Source organism: Xenopus tropicalis, chromosome 7 (genome assembly GCF_000004195.4).
Source record: "Xenopus tropicalis strain Nigerian chromosome 7, UCB_Xtro_10.0, whole genome shotgun sequence".
Taxonomy (NCBI): domain Eukaryota; kingdom Metazoa; phylum Chordata; class Amphibia; order Anura; family Pipidae; genus Xenopus; species Xenopus tropicalis.
In genome coordinates this window covers 109,752,744-109,778,515 of record NC_030683.2, presented here as the reverse complement: position 1 = coordinate 109,778,515, position 25,772 = coordinate 109,752,744, and the positions used below count along the sequence as shown (strand labels likewise).

Below are 25,772 nucleotides of genomic sequence, written 5' to 3'. Positions count from 1 at the left end.
AGTGTCATTTGTAAGTTTCCTGGTGTTGCTCTTCTGTTTCTGTGCTGTTCATTGTAGTGACAAGTTCTTTTATATTGTTTCTGTCCAGAGAGATATCACTTATGCAAAGTGCAATTTCAGACATTTGCCATTTTTCTTCTCCATAATGTAGCATTTCCCCCCCACCATTTCTGTTTCATTGCAGCTGAGATTGAGTTGCTCCTGATGCGTCAAAACAATAGGTACACTTGCACTTGATTTAACAGAGAGGGAGTGTCTTTAATGAATGGTGTCAATATATGCAACACCTTGCATTTATTTTAACACATCAACACTTGTGGTTTCAATTATAAATAGGCCCTCTGGAGTTTCTTTTTCTCCTAATGTCAACTTAAGGGTATTTAGACTATAATACAATAACAGAAAATGGGGACAATGGATGAGTAAAGCTGGCCATACCCGTAACAATACAATCTTACAGAAATCAAATCTTTTTCAATGCGTATACAGTATTCTGTCATGATCTCAAAGTAAAAAAGGAATTGCCATCTATTGCTTTACTGTTGGCAGTTGCATGGTGCACTAGAAGCTGAAGAAGTGAATGTGAGCCTCAGCTCATCTTTGCTTCCTGATGCTCCAGTCTTCAGGCTGTGATCCTGAATGAACAGAACATAGTCACGCCATGCCTTGCCACTTATGTGTTATCTGACTGTTGGATTTCGAAGAGTATCAGCCTATGCATGACCACTTTGACTGTACAACAATTACATATAAAGACAATAAGATTGTGCTAAATCAAAAATATGATTGGTTAATAGTTTTGGTACTGGTAACCCACCAGTCATGTGTGTGTTTGCAGCTGGACCATGAGTCCATGAGTCCACTCTTTCTTGACACCCTTCACCCTTTGGTTGAACGTGATGGACGTACGTCTTTTTTCAACCCAACTTACTATGTTACTATGTTACCCCCTGTGATTTAATCAGTTAAACATATAAGGTCTCTTTGTGCTTCACTCAACAATGTCAAGGCTTATTCTTCTGTTGGATTTTGCATTAGTTGCCAATTAAATTAATAGGGCAATTATAATCAACAAAATATGGCAAATGATCATCTTGAATCCAGTTGTGGCTTTAAATCAAGCCAGTTATTGACACAAAACTGGCCTACACATTGCACTACTTTTCTGCATGCCAACAAACCATTAACTACAGGGTTCTGCGTATACCTGGAGGCCACTTTTGAGTAGACTTATATATTAAGCCCATAAAACTTCTCTGCTTTGCTGCAATTTCTTATACTTTGAAACTAAACTGTTCCACAGAACACAAGATCCTCAGGTTTAGACAGTCTACCCCAAAATGTATCATGGTTCTACTACACGTATGTTACTATTAGCCAGAGAGCAGTAAATATACAACGTTATTGTAGACATATTAATTGGAAATTACTTTGATCATTAAAGTTCCTGTAACCTCCTAGTCATCAGTGGGCTTAGGAGGGGAGAGGTACACAGAGCTAAATGAATCAACTGCTTTATTTTAACTTGGGTAAAATAAAGATGGTGTTCCAGACACATAACCAAACAGTCACACCCTCATACCAGAATGACTGTATATTGCCTAAAGGTCAGAATGAATTTTAGCTTTGTGATAATGTAAGGGATGGGGGGCAGTAAACAAGTTAGGAAATCATGGTCAAAAAGTGTGATGCCCATTGCAGTAGAAGCTAAGTAGAACTGAAGTGAGTTTTTTCATAAATTACCCCCAAGTGTATAACTTTAATAAATTAATGTGTATGCAGGTTAAAAGCCCTGGCATCCAATTAATTTGTATATTCAATGTAATACCGCATTTAATGGCTTTATCGAGGGCATGCTGATGTGCTCAGAGCAAATCGGAAAATTGTGGTTTGTGTGCCAAGTTTGTGGTTTTATTTTTGAGGGCCTAATTACTAAACAGTAGAGATATCCTGACATTACAAGTTGCTAGGGCAACCCTACATGGTCTGATACAAGAGTTCCATCTGCTCTGAAAGCTCATTAAAATGAAAGTTCAATGGAACTTGTTCTTGTGGATTCCATTGGAGATGAGTATTTTTATTTTGCTTTCCCACAGGACTGCCGGATAAGGGAGAAGCCGTAAATGCAAATGTTGGCACCTGCAAGCAAAACTTTCCACACAAGACAGTTACAAAGTTGCTGGGCAAGTTTTTCAGTGGAAAGTAGCTGGAATGGCGGGAAGAAGAAAGCATGAGAATGGTGTGACCCAACTGGAAAGGTGAATAGAGGTTCATAAAAGATGTGGGAAAACTGTGTGTATATATAAATATATACTGGCTAGTACTGGGTAGCCACTAAAAATGAATTTAATAAGCATTGCATTAGGAATCATGAGCAATTATTGCCTTGTAACCTGAAAATGTTTCCTTTAATCATTCCATTTGCTTATATTTTGTCTTACCAGACAGGAGGGCGGATGGGTTAATAAATAGTCTTTATTTTTTGCATGTGGTTAAGAACATGGACAAAAAGTCAGAGAAGCACCCTTTATTCCCAAACCATGCCCTGTTATTCCTAACCCTGCCCATTCTCCAGCCCAGTACACACATCCAGAGACTGATGGCAAATCCCTGGTTGATGACTCAATGACCAAATGGATATTATAATCTCTACTTATCCTTAGGACAGTGGTCCCCAAACTGTGGGCCTAGCTCATTTCAGGGCCCTGAAGCATAGTCCCAGCCTAAAGGAAAGTCATGGCCATTTTTTTGCTTCTTTTTTTTCACGCAGAATGAATTAGTCAGTTGGTATTTTTCACTGCATTTCACTGCAAGACATTGGTGTCAATTGGCACCTTTTTGCTGCACCTTTTTCACACCAAATGCATTGCAGTCAGTGCCATCTTTTTGCTGTGTTTATTTCTTATTCACAATGAACATTTTTCATGCCTGCCAAAAAATTCACTCATCACTACAGTTTATGTTGAAAGCCCAGCATAAAGGTCACGGATTCTTTCTTGGAAATACACCTGGCTCTATGGCTAATTGGCTGCTACCTGTTAGGCTTAAGCCACATTGGGCAGATTTTGGACCTGCGTTTAGCCCCTGTGCTCCAATCAACTGTAGGATGTGCCTGCACCCCGAGTCACGGCATTGGCCAGGAACACAGAGTGGATTTCAGTGCCTGCACCTGGGCTGACGCAATGGCTAATGGTGCAGGTACTTGGATAGGCTGTTCGGAGCATAGGGGATGATTCTCACCCTGCTTTTGTCTGCAGTCTGAAAATCAAAATCAGCTCTGTGTGGCCATAGCCTAACTCCTGTTGTACAATGCCTCAGAATGTGTTGGCACTTTATAAATATGTGAATGATAGCCTCTGCCTAAGGAAACCTTAGGGGAATGAGGGAAGTAAAGTTCTCAAATAAAGCAATGATCCGGCAAAGCACCATGTCTATTTGTTAGAATGGGGCTGCCCAACTGATGACTGGCAGGCCAGAGATGGCTTCTGATGCACAGCTAGCTAATAGATACCCAGGTGGCAATGCAGCTCGATATTGAAGTCTAGCAACAGCTAGAAGGCTGCAGATTTAACTCTTATTATAAAGGTTATTTGTCAAGCAGTGGGATTTTTCCAGCAAGTACTAATCCAAATCTATTTGTAGCCTGGGCTTGGGAAAATATTTGCTCAGGAAAATCTGTATGATTTGAATATACCCAGGAGCTAGAGAGGCAATCAATTAATAAGTGAAAATAATTAAAAGTGTGGGGGAGGCAATCAGTTAATACTTGGGGATAATTAAAGTAGCGTTATTGTTGTAAAACGAGTTCCTCGAACGTATACGACTGTCAGCTTCTATTCTAAAGCTTGACCCTGAGAACTGAAAACTCTGGGCTACATTTTCATTTTGTGTGTGTATTATCCTTTTCTCTGCATGTAGTCCTTTTTCTTTTTCTCTCAGTACAGGTATGGGATCCATTATCTGGAAACCCATTATCCAGAATGCCCATCTCCCATGCACTCCATTTTAATCAAATAATTTAGAATTTAAAAATTGATTTCCTTTTTGTCTGTAGTATTAAAACATTACTTTGTAATTAATTCCAACTAAGATATAATTAATCCTTATTGGGTGCAAAACAATCCTATTGGGTTTAATTAATGTTTTATTGATTATTTAGTAGACTTAAGGTATGGAGATCCAAATAACAGAAAGACTCCTTATACAGAATACTCTTGGTCCCGAGCATTCTGGATAACAGGTCCCATACCTGTACTGTACGACAGAAGGGTATACACATGAAAACATACCGATACATACAAATACAGACTGACACAGGAGATAACGTCAACCTAGGGTTTTGCCATCCTCTTATATCACAAATAATTTGGACAGGCACTCCAAAAATTACAGTTCAAATGAAGTAAAGTAAATACATATATTTACTGAATATTACATGTCTAAAAAGATTTCTGACGCGTTTCTTGCTACAGGGCATAGGCTAAAATGCTACAGAAGGGTATACACATGAAAACATACATAATGTTAATAATAAATGTTAATACAGGTAAAGGACCAATTATCCAGAATGCTTGGGACCAAGGGTATTCCAGATAAGGGGTCTCTCTGTAATTTAGATCTCCATACCTTAAGTCTACTAAAAAATCAATAAAACATTAATTAAACCCATTAGGATTGGTTTGCATCCAATAAGGGGTAATTATATCTTAGTTGGGATCAAGTGCAGGTACTGTTTTATTATTACAGAGAAAAGGGAATCATTTAACCATTAAATAAACCCAATAGGGCTGTTCTGCCCCCAATAAGGGGTAATTATACCTTAGTTGGGATCAAGTACAGGTACTGTTTTATTATTACAGAGAAAAGGGAATCATTTAACCATTAAATAAACCCAATAGGACTGTTCTGCCCCCAATAAGGGGTAATTATATCTTAGTTGGGATCAAGTACAGGTACTGTTTTATTATTACAGAGAAAAGGGAATCATTTAACCATTAAATAAACTCAATAGGGCTGTTCTGCCCCCAATAAGGAGTAATTATATCTTAGTTGGGATCAAGTACAGGTACTGTTTTATTATTACAGAGAAAAGGGAATCATTTAACCATTAAATAAACCCAATAGGGCTGTTCTGCCCCCAATAAGGGGTAATTATATATCTTAGTTGGGATCAAGTACAAGGTACGGTTTTATTACTACAGAGAAAAAGGAAATCAGTTTTAAAATTCTGAATTATTTGATTGAAATAGAGTCTATGAGAGACGGGCTTTCCGTAATTCAGAGCTTTCTGGATAACGGGTTTCCATATAAGGGATCCCATACCTATAATAATACATACAAATACAGACTAGGGTTCGGCCATCTTCTTTCAAGTTTCTAGTTCAAGTTTCTAGGTGCCCCCTACGTTTGATGCCTTCCCTGTACCAGGCATCTCTTTTCAATAGTTGGACTCCTTACATCACATTTAATCGATTTCTTTTTTCCTTCGACCATTAAATATCAGGTTGAATGTAAGAAAATCAGAGCACGGATAGTGACAGAAGCGCATTATAAAGCAGAGGCCTGCGGGGTGCAAGATCTGATAAGATGATTAGAATCCGTGATACCTGATCAATAAAGTCCGCGAGGCTTGGCAAGACCTGTAACATTTCCAGTAGGAAATGTCGATTGGATGGTACCGAGTGCGTCTCTGATAAAGGTCATTATCTGACGTGCAAGAGACACGCAAGGAATTTCATAAAGAAGCCCAACGAGTGCAAACGGCCTGTGCGGATAATTAAGCAAATAGATGTGGTCACATGTTTTACAGAGAGGGACCCTGGTTCCTTGCAATCAGGATTAGTGGATCTTTTCATATCAGCAGCTGTAAGCTGGATAGCTAGGTATGTTACAGCTCTTTACTGGGAAATTATCACTACAGCACAGGCTGCTTCTATATAAAGCAGAATTTTACTGTAGTCACACAATATGTCAGGTATGTCAGCTATTGGGCAGACTATTGGCATATCTATCTAATGGCTTCAGTCATCTTTGTATGACATTAGATAACCTAGTTTAATTCATACATGGCATACATTACTGCTTTAAAGGTGTTATTCACTTTTAAATTAACTTTTACTATGATTTAGAGAATGCTATTCTGAGATCAGAAAGGTCTAGGTAAATACAGCAATAAGCACTCACAGAAACGCTGCACTGAGTTCTCTATCAAAAGAAACACAGGATTTCTTGTCTCCTTTTTTGTAAACATGTTCTTAGGATATCTGACTTCCTCTCTCAGAAAAATCCTTCATTCCCAGGGCCAGAGCCTGCACAGATCTCTCCCCTCTCCTGCTCCCCCTCCCACAAGAATTTATAAAACTCACTCCCCCCTCCCTTAGGAATGTGTGATTTGAGCTATAATAGCTAGAAACTATGAAGACCAAGCTAAAATGGCAGCTGCAATCTTAAGCAAACAGAGGGAGCTTCTAGGGCTCTTTACTCAGGTATGGCAATGCTTTCTGCAGAATAAATATAGCGTTCTAGGTGGAACTAATGTGGTGAATCTATTGGTAGTAAAATGCCAACATGACTTTCCTTCTCCTTTAAAGTGTATTTTCTTTTTAGGTACTGAAGAACCCCTCCCTGGCAATCGAGACACAGCCCAAACCACTGGAGAGGGACCTTCCCAGTACTGGAGTAGGAGGGTTGGCCAGTTTCAAGTGATCATTTGAATGGAGAGTGAAGACAGGTGCTTCCCCAGCTTTCTCTATAAAAGGTTCCATTCTTTTTTTGTTTCTTTTTTTTCTGGGGGAGAAAAAATCCCTGTAATACCTTTAATCTTTAAGTGGGTGCTACAATAAAACACATTTCTATTTAATTGTTTGTGCAACTTTATGTTGGATTCCCCTTTCGATGTAGCGAATCATTGATCTGAGAGAGACAGTCAGGGAAGGCGATACAGTCTCACAGATACTTGATGACACACAAATACTCGTCTACATCCAAACAGAAGGTACTAGAATGAAACATTAACCCCCAGCAGAGAAGTTGGGGCAGCAGGGGAAATTGCTGAGGATATGTACCCCCATGTACGCATTGACATACATTGTCATTTGAAAGAAATATAAGGCAACCAAAAAGTATTTTTTTACACTATGTCTATTCGAGGGTTTAGTTATTCCCAAAATAATCAGATTATTATGTATCCTCCCTGAGGACCCCCTAGGGCTGCACCTCAGCAATTAGCTGCAGAGATAACAGGAACAGCCATGGATATCACGATGGGCTACATCTCTAGATGTTTTCATTGGTAGGTTCCATCTGTCGTTTAGGCATCAATTTTTTAAGGCTTTATTTAAGATTTAACCCTTTTATAATAGAACTGTGCCTGTCAATATGAATCCGAATATGAATTACTTCATGCAGTATATACTGTATCTACCATATAAACGTACACATAATATATATGTATATAGATACAGGGTATCTGTTATCCGTAAACCTGTTACGGAGGCAGCTCCAAATTATAGGAAGGCCATCTCCCATAGCCCATTATAAGCAAATAATTCAGATTTTTAAAAATGATTTCCTTTTTTCTCTTTAATAATAAAACACTAGAACTTGATCCCAACTAAGATACAATTCATCCTTATTGGAGGCATTGCTATTGGAGTTATTTAAGTTGTTTAACTGATTTTTAATAAAATTAATTTATGGTGATCCAAATTATGGAAAGACCTGGAAAACCCTGGGCCCCGAGCATTGTGGATAAGAGATCCCATACCTGTTTATACATATATAACATGCAATATAAAGACTGCACACACTGAAAGTTTGTTCTCATTATATATATACCATATATAGTGAGGCTCTGGGCTACACAATCATGAGCTATTTGGCCACACTTACGTATAATTAACCTGCACTAATCTGCTTGGTCACCCCCCCCCCCCCCCCCGGGTGCATGATCAGATTGCGAGTAATGGAGACGGAGATGGTGCCAGTGTTCCATGCTAACTCTTTGCCTCCCCCTGGCAGTGCTGAGAGATGGTAGTGCGAGATGTCCGGGGACTATGAAGAGGATCTTTGCCGCAGCACTATGATGCTGATGAGGGAGCTATGCTCTAGCATGCAAAGCTACGCTGAGAATGAAAAATGTCTGGAATTTTACGACTTGTTGCGAAGCCAAGGGATGACACACATCAGAAACACAGGTAAGCTAAATGCTTATTCCTGGGCTCTGGGTGCCCAAAGTCTGGGGAGTGGCAATCTGCCCGTGGTTACTATGGTTATTTATTACATTTATGGATGACAGTTTCATTCATGTGAGTATAAATGATGAACTTGCACAGAGATAAGCCTACCCCTTGAGATTTGGACAGGGGACTGACTAGATTTTGGGGGATTACTACAATGGTTGCCCAGTACAACTGGCCTACTGTTTCATTCCTAAAAGGGTTGCTCCACCATGGGTGCTTTGCTTACATTGTGCCATTAAACAAATCATTAATGTTTTTCTAATAAATAAAAAAATGTTCTCATAATAGTATTGCCTACAATATGACTTTGGCACAATGACCAGATCAGCCCAGTCTGGCACACCGCTTGGGTTGCAGATCCACTTCATCTACCTGTATAGCCCACATAACTAATTAAGCTGCACATGGATTGGTGCAAACCGTGCTTAATATTTACATCATTACTTTAATATTAGGTTATTGCTCCTTATCCTACCCCCAGCTGCCATTAAGGTATTGGACACGTCCTCTACTGCTCTTTACAAAAAACTCTGTAACTACAATATATATTTATATGTGTTTATTTTAATAATACCAGATTACTGCTGGCACACATACTGGAAGCTTTGGGGCATATATGGCACCGGGGAGTTACCTTGTGGGTAACTGGGGAAGGGAAGGGTTGATGGCAAATTTGAAAGACCAAAGAAACCACTTGGATAACCAAAAGATACAAGAGTGCTACTTACATCTATATGTCATTCTAATGGGCCACTAGCACTGGTATGCTTTGATGAGATGTATACCAGGGGCAAAGTACCTAATAAACCCTGGAGTTATTTTCTACCTTGATGGGGTTTCTATTTGTGAGTGCAAGGACCTTTACCCATGATATGAAAACATTGCAACTTGGCCTTCGTTGTACGCTTTGCACCAATTTATAATAAATGCCCCATTATATCTGTATAACAGTTATCGCACAAAATATGAATATGTAATTTATCAGTTCAACACAATCTACAGTAAACCAGTAACCCCTTGCACTCTCAAGGCAAGAGACATCGAGAGAGAGACACCGTAACAACGTTCCCGAGGCCAGATACAGGGGAATACGTGCAGCCGCTTCTTATAAAGGCAATGACATTTGCACAGAGGACGCAGTTGTACAGTCTTTATGGAAGAGAAGGGAGACACGCGGCCCAAGAAGGGAAATCAATAGAGCGTGCATGTAACCTGTTTGTTACAAATAGAGTGAAGTCACTGACTATAGACACTGAATTATTTACCACTAGTGAAGGCAGGGCGCTGAGCGTAGCAATGAATAAAGGTGAGAAAGTGGAATATAGAATAATCAGAACAAAGGCAGGCAGATGGGAAGCATCCCTGGACTCATAAGTGCTGATTTATAAAGGTAGGTGCCCAGACCAACCACAATGTAATTAGTTTTGATCAGTCTGTTACCAGTTAGTATATGACTTCAAAGTTCTGATTGGCTGTAATTAGCAATTTGCACCAATCTGCAGTTTTGCACCAGTGGCGTAACTACCCCAAGCCTTCCAAAAAATCTGTGGAGTGACCCAAGCAAGCCCACCCCCTGTACCCAGCTGCCCACCCTGCTCACAGGGTAAGTGAGTGAGGCGAGGGACTGGGCACTATAGTTTCTACAACTATAAAGGAAACAGACTCTGTGTTCCAGGCCCCCCGCGGGGTCTGCTTCCTCTATAGTTACACAACTGTAAATGAGCCCCATTGTCTTTCCCCTGAGGTGTATGTACATATACATTTCACTTCACTCATTTGGATTCCACAGAGATGTCAACCTTCCAGGAACAAAATCTGTGAGGTTTCTGTGCCATGCTCATGCCATGCAATGGCCACACCTGATTATACCCACGCCTGATTATTCCCACACCTGATTATGCCCACGCCTTATTATGCCCACTCCTGATTATGCTCACACCTGATTATGCCCACACCTGATTATACCCGCACCTGATTATGCCCATGCCTGATTATGCCCACACCTGATTATACCCACTCCTGATTATACCCGCACCTGATTATGCCCAAACCTGATTATGCCCATGCCTGATTATACCCACACCTGATTATGCCCACACCTGATTATACCCGCACCTGATTATGCCCACACCTGATTATGCCCATGCCTGATTATACCCACACCTGATTATGCCCACTCCTGATTATGCCCACGCCTGATTATGCCCACGCCTGATTATGCCCACGTCTGATTATGCCCACGCCTGATTATACCCGCACCTGATTATGCCCACGTCTGATTATGCCCACACCTGATTATGCCCACATCTGATTATGCCCACACCTGATTTTGCCCACGCCTGATAATGCCCACACCGTTACTGCGCCCCTGCCATGGGTATAAATACAAAATCCTGAAAAATGTTGGAGGGTTACATTTCCCTGTGCAGCAATTTGACTGTTACCTTTTAATAATATAAATATATATTTTTTTCACTAAAACTACCTTAATTTACTAAATAGCTTGCTTTCTGCAGTAAATGCTATAGTGTCCATTTAACTTGTTTCTGTAGTGATCTGAATCCTCTGCTGTACTTACCATTAATTGCAAGCATAAATACAACAAAGTGCTTAATTGATGACAGTATGCATTTAATGTACCAGGGCTCTTTCTGTGAATCTTACCCTTGGAAGTTGGTTAATTGCCAGCTACCATCTGGACATGTAATCTGTGCAGCTACAACCGGCCCATATTTCTTCCCTCCGCTTATCTCCATATTCCCCATGGCCCCAGTCTAACTAGATTGTAGGCCTTATTAGCCCCAGGGGAGAGCAGCACCCGTTAGTGACCTTGAGCTGCAAACTGGGATGAATGTTTGTATTATTATAGTAGTGGTATTATTATTTTTGGCATCTAAAGGGACAGTATACACAGATTTTCAATATGAGCTCAATAAATAGGGCTTGTGCTATTCTTTTATTTAGGAAACATTTATGGTTTTTGATATTTCTGGCACTAAACATGAATATGAAGCTGGTTTCACTTTAGTACTTCCTGTCACTTCCTGATCCCAACAAACTTCAAAGGAGCAGATAAAACATATTACCAGTCCACTAAGAAGACCCTGATAATGAGTTGTGTAAAGGCTGCTGCTTAGAGAAGGGAGGGTTTTATTGTGCAAAGGTAGATATGGAGCTTTAAATAAATGGTTCTGTTTATAAAGGAATGGAGGGGATAAGATCAGTAAAAATAGCCCAGCCTTAAAATTAGTGCTTCAAATTGGCTACAAAATAGGATAATTAGTTTTTTTTTTTTTACTTATGAATACAATAGACTGAATGGAATTTCAACATAAGTCCTATTTATTGTGTTAATATTTTAGGAAAAGTGTTTTAGGTGTATACCGTCCCTTAAGAGTATTGTGCAAGAGTGCACCCTTAGTGCTCACTTACCCCGAGGAATGCTGGGAATCCAAAATCTTGCATTCGGTGCAGAAAGAAGCATCAGGAGGCATAGCAGGACCCGTTAGGGCCGTTTGTGGCCTTTTTTGCACTTTGCACACTGCCTCCTGTATTGTAAATAGCCCCTAAAGTTTTGTCCAAGTCTAGTAACCCATAGCAACTAAAGGGCAGGTAGCGTTTAGAGGTCACCTGGTTGAAAGAAGACATCTGGGAATGGCTTTGCTGGTTTTTGGAACAGATAACAGATTTCTGGGCAATGCAGAAAACAGAAAAAAAAACTAATGTATTGCAGGAATAGACTGGAATTGTTAGTCACAGTTAATCTTTTCCCTCTAGAGTTTGTAACCTAATTGCTGAGGCGAGGGTCTATACAGCAGCTGGCTAATAAACCCTGAAGCTGCCATAGCTGTGGGAACAAGAGAGACGCTCCTTTCCCTTCCAACGGGAATTCCAACAGCTTCTATTTAGAGTCACCTCCTCAATGAGGTTATTGTACATCTTCATTTGTTCTGGCTTGCCTGCATGCATAGTAAAGCTGCCTGCATATTAAAGCAACAAGGATGCACCCTGGGGACCTATGGGGAACATGAGGAGGCAGAAGAGACCCGACAATGATTAAGCAGACTGCCTTCTACATCCTCTTAAAGGAACAGTTCAGTGTAAAAAGCAAACTCGGTAAAATATATAGACTGCGCTAAATAAAAAATATTTCTAATATAGTTAGTTAGGCAAAAATGTTATATATAAAGGCTGGAGTGGGCAGATGTCTAACATAATAGCCAGAACACTACTTCCTCCTTTACAGCTCACTAAGCTGTTAGCAGTCAGTAACCAATCAGGGACTTGGAGGGGGGGGGCATATGGGACATAACTGTTCAGTTAGTTTGCATTTGAATCTGACCTGCGTGTTTACAAACCAACTAAACAGTTATGTCCCATGTGCCCCCCCTAAAGTCACTCACTAACTAAGAGGTTAGAGAGTTGAAAGCAGGAAGTAGTGTTCTGGGTATTATGTTAGACATCTGCCCACTCCAGCCTTTATAGATTACATTTTTGCCTAACTAACTATATTGAAAACTCTTTTTTTTATTTTGCGCATGTCTTTTTTACCCAGTTTCATTTTTACGCAAAATTGTTCCTGTAAAGTGAAACCGCTGTTGTGCAAGTACAAAGTCAGATGTGCACACAGCGATAAAGGAGAAAATGTAGGCAAAGCTTGGGTTTTACTACTGGTTTACTAGTTGCTCCGATGTGGGAAAAAACAGCTATATAAAGCTATATCTGCTCTAACGACTCCCGGTAAAATTGCACAGTGTACTCTTCTGAGCATTTTACATGTATTTACTTTTTTATAAAACAATTTTATAGAACTAATATAATGAACAGGAGCACCCCTTGGTGTTTTGGCCTTATGTAATCAATTAATGTAAGCTTCAGGTGACTGTGGGCACCCCAGTTACAAATTCATGATATTAGCAGTGTAAAACTGCTAATATCATGAAAACTAAAAGAAATAATGTATTGTAACAATGTTCAGTAAAATTTTTTTGGGGTGGGTATCTTAAGATTACCAGATTTGCAAAGTGAAATCAGGAAAGTTAGGGGCATACACAGTGGGCCTCCTTTATGCAGACTTACTCGCATACACACTTTTTGTCCCCTTCCCCATTGTCATACACCCACCCAACATTGCACACACATTTTTTAATCTTAATTTATTTTCCTAGAAAAGCTTCAAATCATTTTTTACATATTCCGTCCATGAGAAACAGAAAAGGTGGTGTGGGAAGTCTGGAGGACGTGGGAGAAAGGAAGGGAGTCAGGTGACAGTAGATCACTCCTTCCTCCTGCCCTGGGCTAGCAACGATTGGCTAGAGGGGAAGCTCTGTTGCCATGGGGACAGCTTTCAAAAGGGGGGACATTTGCCGGGGTCAGTTTTCCATGGGGACAAGATATCTGGAATAGGTTCAGTCCTCCTAAAACAGGGACTGATGGTAGCCTTATGATGGTAAACCTTGTCTCTTTTAAATATATTTGTTCTACTTCTTCCCAACTTACACCTTCACCATATAATATAGTCCTACTCTTTCCTGTTGAAGACAAAAACCTGAAGCTAGTATTCTTTCATTGCTTCCTCTCAATTCCTTCCATCAGTGCAGCCAAAGGGGGTGTGATTGCAGTGTCACTGCTCCTTGGCAGGGAGTAGATAGTACAGGTGACCCTCCTCATTGCTAACTACACAGTTCCCAATTCAAAGAGGGCGAAAGTTAAACTTACCGTCCATAAAAATAGTATTTCCACCTACACTTTAATCATTGACCAACTGATCACCAGAGACTGCATAGACGTAAGCATGGCGATAACCAAAAATCAATATTAATTGTGCGGTCTGCGATCGATATTACTGCCTGTCTGGGATCAGTATTACTGCTGAGTGACTGTAAATGGTCCACAAATATGTTAAAATAGAACCCACCTTCATATGTGTTTGCAAAATAAACAACAGTTTATTTTTTACCCCAATAGATCCCTCTAACCCAATTCCTATTGTTGACCTGCCTGTGTAGGGATTAATTGCCCCCATCTATCTATATCACCTTAACCAATACATTTCACTAAGACTACAGTTTTATCATGGACATATGTCACTGTCAATTAGGCACATTGTATATAGTTGTTTGTTGAAGTTTTTCAATCATTAGACATTATGCCCATCCAATGAGAGCAGTGAGGTTGGGGAATGCCCTTCCTAGTGATGTTGTGATGGCAGACTCTGTTAATGCCTTTAAGAGGGGCCTGGATGAGTTCTTGAACAATCAGAATATCCAAGGCTATTGTAATCTTAAGATCTACATATGTTGCTCACCAACCCCTTGTATGTTGCTCCCAGTGGCATTAAAAAGGGCTTATTTTGAATTCCTGGCTTGAAGGCAAGTTTTGAATGCAAAAAAAAAACATCTGTACTGGCAAGCAGAGCCTCAAATAGGCTGCGAGTCCACATAAGGGCTACTTAATTTGGCACTACCAGAAACATTTTTCATGTTTGTGTTGCTCCCCGACTCTTTTTACATTTAAATGCGGCTCATGGGTAAAAAAAAGTTGGGGACCCCTAATCTACAGTTAATTTAAAGGGGAACACACAACACAGAAAACTGTCATATACCTATCACTGTAATCTGTTCCTTTAAAAAGTATGAATAAATACCATTTTTATTTGCTGAAATCCAGCTGCAAAACAGTTTTTCTCTTTCCGCTAGAGATGCACTGAATCCACTTTTTTGTATTCGGCCGAACTCCCGAATCCTTCGTAAAAGAATCTGGCCGAATACCTAATGCTAATTAGGTTTTGGAAGGGTTAAATGTCGCCAGGCGCTCAGTGCACACAAAAATTTACAATTTACGTGTTTACGTCACAAAAAGTCACATGATTTTTAGGATTTGGATTTGGTTCGGCCAGGAGCGTGGATTCGCCCGAATCCTGCCAAAAAAGGAGGAATCTTGGCCAAATCCCAAACCGAATCCTGGATTCGGTGCATCCCTACCTCCCGCATCATTTGAAATTCTGGCAGGGGAGGAGGGACTAAAACATTGATAAAACATCATGTTAATTGTAATAACTTCTCTACAGCTTACAGACAGCATGCAGGATCTACATAACCCACAATGCATTGCACTGTGATGTTCCTTTCCTTACTGACATCACATGTGCAAGGAATTGTGGGATTGGGAGGATTCAGGCTGAAGGCAGGCTGAGGATAGTCGACTACTGTTACATTTTATATGAGTCTCAAAGTAGTCAGCCTGATCAGCAGGGGAACAGGAGGTTGGGCTTATTGAACTAACAAATCAGTAGTCAGCCAGATCAGCAGGGGAAGAGGAGGCGGGGCTTATCGAACTAACAAATCAGTAGTCAGCTAGATCAGCAGGGGAACAGGGGGTGGGGCTTATTGAACTAACAAATCAGTAGTCAGCCAGATCAGCAGGGGAACAGGGGGCGGGGCTTAGGGAACTAACAAACCATATTATTACATTAAATATCATGAAAAGGCTGCATGTTTTTTTAATTGATGTACAGTATATTGCAAAGTTGCTTGAAATTATGTTTTCTTTTCAAAAAGCTTAAGTTGTGTTTGGGTGGAGTTCCCCTATATGTATAGGTATATGTATATAGATATATGTATAACCTTACTGTAGCGGAGAGGGTTATTTAGACATCTACTGGTTGATGTAAATCTTTATACTTTATGTTGCCTTCTGCAGTAGCTGGAACTATTTTGTGGCCCCCGGTGTGTGTAAATGCACTTGAATAAAGAATTGCAGCTTAAATAAAAATAACGCAGCGTATTGAGCGTCACTAACCAGTAACATCAGCCACATATAGAATAGGCAGGAATCCCACAGACCATTCTCAGTGTGTATATATCACTTCATTACCGTGCTAATAAATACATTACATTTTAGACAGTTGGTGGTAATTGCATTTCAAACATGAATCCCTTGTTAATGTTACTATTTTTACATGTTGTTGTGTGCCAGCGGGTCCACCTTAAAACATGATGCACTGGCGTTATCTGGGGGAATTATGAAACAGTATTTGAAATATCAGCAGGATTAGAAGAGAAAGCAGCAAAGACAATAACAACGAGACTGCGAGGAAGATAAGCAGAGTGTCAGGGTTATTATTCTGCAGTAGCAGAGATTGATAGCAATATATATATAACATGTATGCTTCTATTGCAACCTAATATATTCCATCATTGCTATCATAGGCATTCTGCATTTGGGGATGTCTCTATATAAAATGTTCTTTATGATGTCTGTGACATTTGTTCTTCTAGAACGTTCCTACTCTGTTCCTGTTATATAGGATATAGTAGATTCCTTGTTTTTCTTGCATATTATTTTATCCATAAAGGCCATTATATATTTCAGTCCCAAACCTGAATTACATTGCTTTCTGGGAGGATTCATTGCCATGGAGCACTGGCCGGGGGGGCTTTACATAAAGTCTTGTGTGGGTGAGATTTGGGCAGAATGCTTTCCTACACACACTTGAAAGCCCATACAGTATAGAAGCTTTATTTAGATGAATTTTGAAATTACAATTGATATGCTGTGATAGATATTTGGCTAAATGGCTGATATACAGGCATAGGATCCTATAGAAAGTCCATGTTCGATAGCCTCCCTTTTAATCAAATTATTCACATCTATAAAAATGATTTCCTTTTTCTCTGTAATAATTAAACACTTCTTTGTGCTTGATCCCAGTTTTCATCAATCCCTATTAGTGGCAAAACAATCCTATTGGGTCTATGAGGTAAGGAGATTAATTCAGAAAAACCTCTTATCTAGAAAACCGTAGGTCTCGAGTATTCTGCATACCAGATCCTATACCTGTACCAATGTTTTCCTATATCTGCAACCTTTTTATGAAATAAAGTAGGGCCACCAACCGTCATTTTAAAGTACGCTGTATTATACATCTGACATAGTTTAAAATAATTAAATCTACATGTAATGTTGCTACTGTGCAAACCCTACTTGTAGATGATCACTAGAAATGTCTGGATGTGGAAGCTGCCATACTAAAGGAAAAGCTTCCCATTTCCCGACATATTGGAGCATTTTAGAGGTCTTTTATGTGCAGTGCAGGGCAGAGTGCAGAGCGCCATGTTTTCCCTGATGAATATATAGACTCCTGCATTTGGCATCACTGTATTAAGGAGAATCAGGTGGGGGTAGGCATGTAGGTTTCCCCTGCCGCCCCCAACCATCCCCTAGCTTGTGCGTAAGTTAGACATGCAAGCGAGGGAGTGTCAGCTGGGGCACAATGGAGCCCTGTACCCAACATTTGCCTAATGGCAGGCATTAAACACTTAGATAGCCAGCCCTGTGCTCTTTCTCGTAGAGCGCAGTCAAATCCTGGGTGCCATTGCTCTTTGAATGAGCCCTAAGAGTTACATTTTTGTGCTTATTAGTGCTCTCGTATTTGTGTCCGGGGTCTCTGTAAATGACTCCCATAATACACTGATTCATTCAAATAATATTTCCGATTGTTGATGTTCTACCACTCCACAGGGGCTGGGAATGGCCCCTATTACTGCTGAGAAAGCAACCAGGAATGATTTATCATCTACAGACTGCAGCCCCACAGGGGTTGAGTAAAAGATAAGATTGTTTCCCTCAGTGATCTTTTAACTTCTATGTGCCTGCATTTGGAGTAAATGGATTACTCTTCTTAACTTAATGTGTGCTTATAGGCTGCTTTACAATAACTCGGGGTTTAGTTTGCACCCTAGGTGGCTATAAAACTGCACCGACTACTTAACTATGTTTTGCTAATGAATAATTTAAAGGACAAGCGTTCATAGAAGAAATAAAGCTCTTGTATACTGTATTGCAAAGTTGGGTGAACAAGGTAAATGTTTATAACTGAGATCTAATAATGTACCCCCACTGCCAAGAATCACTTTGGGTTGTATTATTTATTTCTCATTGTTTTTTCAGTGTATTAAACGGTTTATTATTGCACCCCCAGAACCAAAATATTTGATCTCCCTTTTGTTACTGCAGTTTGAAGGGTGGGCACATCATAACTTTTAGTATGATGTAGAGAGTAATAATCTGAGACGATTTGCAATTGGTCTTCATTTTTTATTATTTGTAGTTTTTTTTAATTATTTCATTTTTTGTTCAGCAGCTCTCCAGTTTGGCATTTTAGCAGCTATTGTTGCTAGGGACCAAATTACTATAGCAACAAGTGATCGGTTTGAATGAGAAACTGATATATGAATAAGAGAGGACCTGAATAGAAAAATAAGTTATAAAAAGTAACAATAACAATACAATTGTAGCCTTACCAAGTGTTTTTGGCTGCTGAGGTCAGTGATCCCCATTTTGAAAGAGTCAGAAGAAAAGGCAAATATTTAAAAAAAACTAATAGATAAATAAATAAACAAATGATGAAGATCAATAGAAAAGTCACTAAGAGTTGGACATTCTATAATCCCTTTAATATTTGCTGTACAGCTCTCAGGTTTGTTAACCTTATTTAGATATAATGCCTAGCTAAAGGCCGACTCATTTCTAGCCCTTCCCCAGTAGCAGCAGTAATTTGGGTGGAGGACCTATAGTTGTATAATAATTAGGAGAAATACAGTAAGGTGCTATGGACCAGGAGATAGTTGAGTGAGAAGTTCGTGTCCAGAGGTCATAAATAAGGACAATAATGAGAGGAAAGTTCATGATGTAGATACTCAAAGAAGCCACATACACTCATAATTGTTGTGCAGTTGGGAAAGTTACCCCATTTATTGTGACCACCTGTGCATCAACATTTATGGGGGGGGGGCAAACCAAATCCCGCTTCCCACTTCCTCAGTCCCATGTTGTCCAATTAATCCATAGTATAGCTTGGTGTCCAGGGTGAGGATTGAAACATAAAGTCCATATAAACCCATCAATATTGCAAAAGTCAACTAAAGTCAATGAGCCAGGTATTTTGAACAGTGTCCCCTAAATATGGGAACAGAATATTTAACGATAAAGCTAATAGCCCAGCTGGTTATAATGTTTTGGTTACTCTACTTGATAGTAAACACTGTATTAAAATATTAGAACATTTATGTTGTTTTTTTGTTGTTTTAATTTGTACCTGGCAAATTGGATTTTTGGCACTCTTTGTAAAATTGACAGCCTCATTTTGGATTAATTACCACTTTGGGAGTTGGAGGTGGGATTTTTTTGCCTTAAAGATGTCACTTGTATTAGTGTATGTATCCTAAAAAAGGGTAGGTTGCGCCTCCTGAAACTTTGAATGGGGTAAGTTTCCCAACTGCTGATTTAACCTTACTGGTCAGAGGAGAAAACCAGCACCACCAGTGCAGTGAGTTGGTGATTCTGTGTGTTGTGTGGCTAAAACTTGTGAGGATAGTTCATAATGCCAACGTTACTTCTACCCATGTGGCCTTTAGTAGCCTTGATTGTATAAGCTTTGCTTTCATCCTTTAGGGCAGTGATCCCCAACCAGTGGCTCGAGAATAACATGTTGTTCCCCAACCCCTTGGATGTTGCTCCCAGTGGCCTCAAAGCAGGGGCTTATTTTTGAATTCCTGGCTTGGAGATAAACCAGGTGTACTGCCAAACAGAGCCTCCTACAGGCTGCCAGTCCAATAGGGGCTACCTAATAACCAATCACAGCCCTTATTTGGAACCCCCAGGTACATTTTTTATGCTTTTGTTGCTCCCCAACTCTTTTTACATCTTACTTCATGTGGCTCATGAGTAAAAAAGGTTGGGGACCACAATGTGATTATGTAGAGAATGTGTTTAAAAATGAAGTTTCATTCTGTACTACTACACCCAAATAGTGGATAGAGTCCATCACTGCTGCGTATAACTGTGTGACTGGAGGGCCCTACATTCAGAGATAAACAGAGAAGAGGTGGGAGAATAGAGAAAGAATTAAGGATAAGAGTCAGAAAGGAATGCAATCCGCTCATCAGTGCATCTACTATACTGTACTGTATATCCCCAGCTATGGCATGTAATGGTCACCCCTCAAATACCTGTGGAGGTCAGAGCAATTTAGTGCAGTTACAGTTATACAAATGAAATTCAGCGAAAGCTCGTGAATATGCTATAAAGCTATGAAAGGAATGTGCAGTTCACAGACAGAAATAGATGGAGCTGTATGAATGTGAGTGCCATTGAGGCAGCATCTGGGATGCTCATAACTGTGTAATAAACAGGAAGAGTTATGGCACAGGCAGATGGAAGGATGCCGGCTATAGAAGGGGGAAGGGGCCTGACATTTTAGAAAAATATATGGTGCAGTCAGGCCAAAACAAAATGCATGCATGTTATTCATGTACATATTTAAAGTCATTTCCATTATTCTCAATATATTATATATATAGTGTGCCACCAATCTCTTATATATGCCTGAGTGCAACACAAAGAGGCATATTTATTGAAAAATCACATTTTTGGGAGACTAAAAGTGATCACGACTTTTACGCAATCGCTTTTTCGATCCTTTTTAAAATCTTTTTAATTGCCTTAATGCGAGCATACCTTCTTTTCATGATCGGGATATAAAAAACACTTTTTTTGAATGGTGAAGAAACTCTTCCCATGGAACGGGTGAGATTTTTACTTTACTTTACTTTTTAATTTTGAAAAGTTAAGGCTTGTCATGGTTTTTTTTAAGCCAAAGATTGGTGCTCTCTCTCTCTCTCTATATATATATATATAGGTATGGGATCCTTTATCCTGAAACCCAATATCTAGAATGATCTGAATTATGGGAAGGCCATCTCCCATAGAGTATATTTTAAGCAAGTAATTCAGATTTTTATAAATGATTTCCCTTTTCTCTGAAAAAATAAAACAGTAGCTTGTACTTGAAGGTAACTAAGCTGCATGAATCCATATTGGCGGCAAAACAATCCTATTGGGTTTAAGTCATGTTAAAATGATGTGAAGAAGAGTTATGGTGTGGTGAACTGAAAGATCCCTTATCCATATTTGTGCGTTATTTTCCTTTATATGTGTGCTTCATATATTCAAGACATATTTAGGCCAAGACACCTGACTTTGCCCAACAACAATATTATATAGATATAATATATACAATACACTTTTAAACAGAGCTTTTGATACCGTTCCCCACAAACGACTGCTTTCTAAGCTAAGGTCTATTGGTCTTAGTGAAGTCGTTTGCACATGGATAGAAAACTGGCTACAGGATCGGGTACAGAGGGTGGTTGTTAATGGCACATTCTCTACTTGGAATAAGGTCCTCAGTGGGGTCCCTCAGGGTTCTGTACTGGGTCCACTTTTGTTTAATTTGTTCATAAATGACTTAGGGGAGGGTATTATGAGTAATGTATCAGTGTTTGCAGATGACACAAAACTCTGCAGACCAGTCAATTCTATCCAGGATGTGACATCCCTGCAGCAGGATCTTGACCAACTGGCAATCTGGGCAGCTAAGTGGCAGATGAGATTTAATGTGGATAAATGTAAGGTCATGCACCTGGGATGTAAAAATATGCAAGCCCCGTATAACCTTAATGGGACTGCACTAGGCAAATCCATAATGGAGAAGGACCTTGGAGTCCTTGTAGATAATAAACTTGGCTGTAGCAAGCAATGCCAGGCAGCAGCTGCAAGGGCAAACAAGGTTCTGAGCTGTATTAAAAGGGGTATAGATTCACGGGAGGAGGGGGTTATTCTTCCCCTTTACAGAGCGCTGGTAAGGCCCCATCTAGAATATGCTGTTCAGTTCTGGTCTCCAGTGCTCAAACGGGACATTATTGAGTTAGAGAGGGTCCAGAGAAGGGCAACTAAGCTGGTAAAGGGTATGGAAAGTCTCAGTTATGAAGAAAGACTGGCCAAGTTGGGTCTGTTTACACTGGAGAAGAGGCGCTTAAGAGGTGACATGATAACTATGTATAAATATATAAAGGGATCATATAATAACCTTTCTAATGTTTTATTTACCAGTAGGTCCTTCCAACGGACACGAGGGCACCCACTCCGTTTAGAAGAAGGGAGGTTCCATTTAAATATTCGGAAAGGATTTTTTGCTGTGAGGTTCTGGAATTCCCTCCCCGAATCAGTCGTGCTGGCTGATACATTATATAGCTTTAAGAAGGGGCTGGATGGATTCTTAGCAAGTGAGGGAATTCACGGTTATGGGAGATAGCTCTTAGTACAAGTTGATACAGGGACTGGTCCGATTGCCATCTTGGAGTCAGGAAGGAATTTTTTCCCCTCTGAGGCAAATTAGAGAGGTTTCAGATGGGGTTTTTTGCCTTCCTCTGGATCAACTTGTAGTTAGGCAGGTTAGGTATAGGCATTATGGTTGAACTTGATGGACGTATGTCTTTTTTCAACCCAACTTACTATGTTACTATGTTACTATGTCATTTCTGTCACATGACTCACCGAAACATGTATATATTAATAAATTGTACCCACTATTGTACAATATGAGGATATTAGAGTTCCATGACCTGTATAAAAGCAAAACTGCTCAGTGTCTATATGGTCTTCATACTACTCGGGGACTTCTAAAATCCTTATATTTTCCAGTAGGGGTACATTTTTCCCTGTATAATAAGTATATGACTGTGCTGCCAGTCATCTTTCCCTCCTCTTATTTTGTTTCTCCAATTAATTATTGGTTAGTTTTTTTGCTACCAGGATGCACATCTATAGGAAAAATTGGGGGAAGATTTGCGGATTGCATTTGTGGGGGTGACTTTTTGCAGGTGACCTTGATGTTTATAGATTTACTGAGAAATGAGACGGCTTGAGCTCACCTTTACAGACAGCATAGCAATTAAACGTTATGCTGGGGAACAAAAACATTCACGGAAATGATTAATTGTTGGGCAAAAGTCCCAGACATGCTAAAACTGTTATAAAATATTATTTTGCCTTCAGTAAAAGCTTGATTAGTGGCGGCTACGGATTCCAGGTTATTTTGTGCTAGAGGAGCAACACAACTCACAGCTTAGTCTGTCATGATCTTGTAGCTCCTTGGAAAGAAACTCAATAGGCCTGAGTTTAAGATTGTAAGGCAAGGCTACAATAATAGTTGGTATGGTATCTGTGCAACCTCAACCAATAATCACTCAACAAAAGTGCCAAAACTTAAAGGGGACCTGTCAACTAGACATAAAAAGCTGTATATATAATAATAGTCCCTTGCAAAGTAATAAAAAAAAAAGTTTTTTCCTCCACTAACATAATAAAAAATGATTTGGAATTATTTCATATGGTGGCAGGTTCCCTTTAAACCCAGTAGCATTTGTGCAGCTCACTGTGCAGCTCTTCCATTGGGTTTACTTGTTTTTTATGTTTTTTTAGAAAAACCACTATTCTATACTCACGTTGTCGTGCAGTCAAGGTCAATCTGTTTTACTTTATCGATCCTAAGTGGTCTTTTCAGTTTTTATTTAAAGGTAAAAGCTTATCCATGGCTAATTTGTTCCAGCCTTGTATGTTTGTTGTGATGTTAACCCATCATGAATAACTGAATAGATTTTTAAACCTTTGGGTGCCAAAGAACCCTTGACGTATCTGTTCTTCTGATCAATCATCCTAAGTCATTTCTGCAGTCCAAGATAAGACATCCCTGGGATACATCCCTAAAGACTTTATCTTGAATTAATGTTATTTTCTTTTTGGATGTTCTAGAGGAAAATAGACTTCTTTAACAAACGGGAAGTATTACCCCTCCCCCTCTGTTTTTTACTTCCTGGAAACCTGCTTATAGCTCAGTGGTTCCAAAATTGTGGAAATGGTCTTCTTGGGCTGGGGCAGGTTTGGCGGGTGTTGGGGGAATTTAGATAAGGTGAGAATTGGGGAGCAAGGCAATTTGCTGTCCTAGACACCTCTGAAAGCCCAGTTTGAAGGTCGATTGAAGTGAGGTGTAATGTGAATATGTACAGTGGCTTGCAAAAGTATTCGGCCCCCTTGAACTTTTCCACATTTTGTCACATTACAGCCACAAACATGAATCAATTTTATTGGAATTCCACGTGAAAGACCAATACAAAGTGGTGTACACGTGAGAAGTGGAACGAAAATCATACATGATTCCAAACATTTTTTACAAATAAATAACTGCAAAGTGGGGTGTGCGTAATTATTCAGCCCCCTTTGGTCTGAGTGCAGTCAGTTGCCCATAGACATTGCCTGATGAGTGCTAATGACTAAATAGAGTGCCCCTGTGTGTAATCTAATGTCAGTACAAATACAGCTGCTCTGTGACGGCCTCAGAGGTTGTCTAAGAGAATATTGGGAGCAACAACACCATGAAGTCCAAAGAACACACCAGACAGGTAAGGGATAAAGTTATTGAGAAATTTAAAGCAGGCTTAGGCTACAAAAAGATTTCCAAAGCCTTGAACATCCCATGGAGCACTGTTCCAAGAAGTGGCAAGAAGAAAGCCATTGTTAACAGAAAACCATAAGAAGTCCCGTTTGCAGTTTTCCACAAGCCATGTGGGGGACACAGCAAACATGTGGAAGAAGGTGCTCTGGTCAGATGAGACCAAAATGGAACATTTTGGCCAAAATGCAAAACGCTATGTGTGGCGGAAAACTAGCACTGCACATCACTCTGAACACACCATCCCCACTGTCAAATATGGTGGTGTCAGCATCATGCTCTGGGGGTGCTTCTCTTCAGCAGGGACAGGGAAGCTGGTCAGAGTTGATGGGAAGATGGATGAAATCCAATGGAGAATCTGTGGCAAGATCTGAAAACTGCTGTTCCCAAACGCTGTCCATCTAATCTGACTGAGCTGGAGCTGTTTTGCAAAGAAGAATGGGCAAGGATTTCAGTCTGTAGATGGGCAAAGCTGATAGAGACATACCCTAAAAGACTGGCAGCTGTAATTGCAGCAAAAGGTGGTTCTACAAAGTATTGACTCAGGGGGCTGAATAATTACGCACACCCCACTTTGCAGTTATTTATTTGTAAAAAATGTTTGGAATCATGTATGATTTTCGTTCCACTTCTCAAGTGTACACCACTTTGTATTGGTCTTTCACGTGGAATTCCAATAAAATTGATTCATGTTTGTGGCTGTAATGTGACAAAATGTGGAAAAGTTCAAGGGGGCCGAATACTTTTGCAAGCCACTGTATTTGCTGTACTACTTGTACTTCTTGGTATGGCTGAATGCCTCGTATATTAGTGTTCTCCCATATATGCACAATCGAACTGTTTTTGCAACAGAGCCGCACACACAGACATATGCAGTCGTGGAGCTTACCCCATTTATTGTGACCACCTTGATCAACGTTTCGGGGGGGATATACCCTCCCTTTGTCAGGATACACACAATAAATGGGGTAAGCTCCCTGACTGCATATGTTTGTGTGTGCGGCTCCGTTGCAAAATCAGTTTGTGCGGCTTTAACAAGTGTGCTCCCATATCTGCACCCATTTTATAAGATATGGGGGCTCCTAACCATAGCATAGACCTGCAAGGGGGCTTGAACTGGAATAACTTGACAACCACTATTCTAGCTTCTTGTTGTTACTCCATATAAATGCAGTGATGTT

General features: G+C 39.9%; 1 protein-coding gene across 3 annotated transcripts in view; it reads left to right on the top strand.

The window, feature by feature from the left end:
• The window catches only part of syt3 (synaptotagmin 3), a 134,665-nt gene that overhangs the window by 41,527 nt on the left and 67,366 nt on the right, over positions 1–25,772 (top strand). For 2 of the 3 annotated variants that reach the window (XM_012957212.3, NM_001199920.1), the window contains 3 exon segments: positions 2,097–2,258; positions 6,607–6,757; positions 8,020–8,195. In XM_012957212.3, coding sequence (XP_012812666.1) covers positions 8,042–8,195 — 154 coding nt within the window. In that variant the 5' untranslated portion in view covers positions 2,097–2,258; positions 6,607–6,757; positions 8,020–8,041. 3 annotated transcript variants of the gene reach the window in all.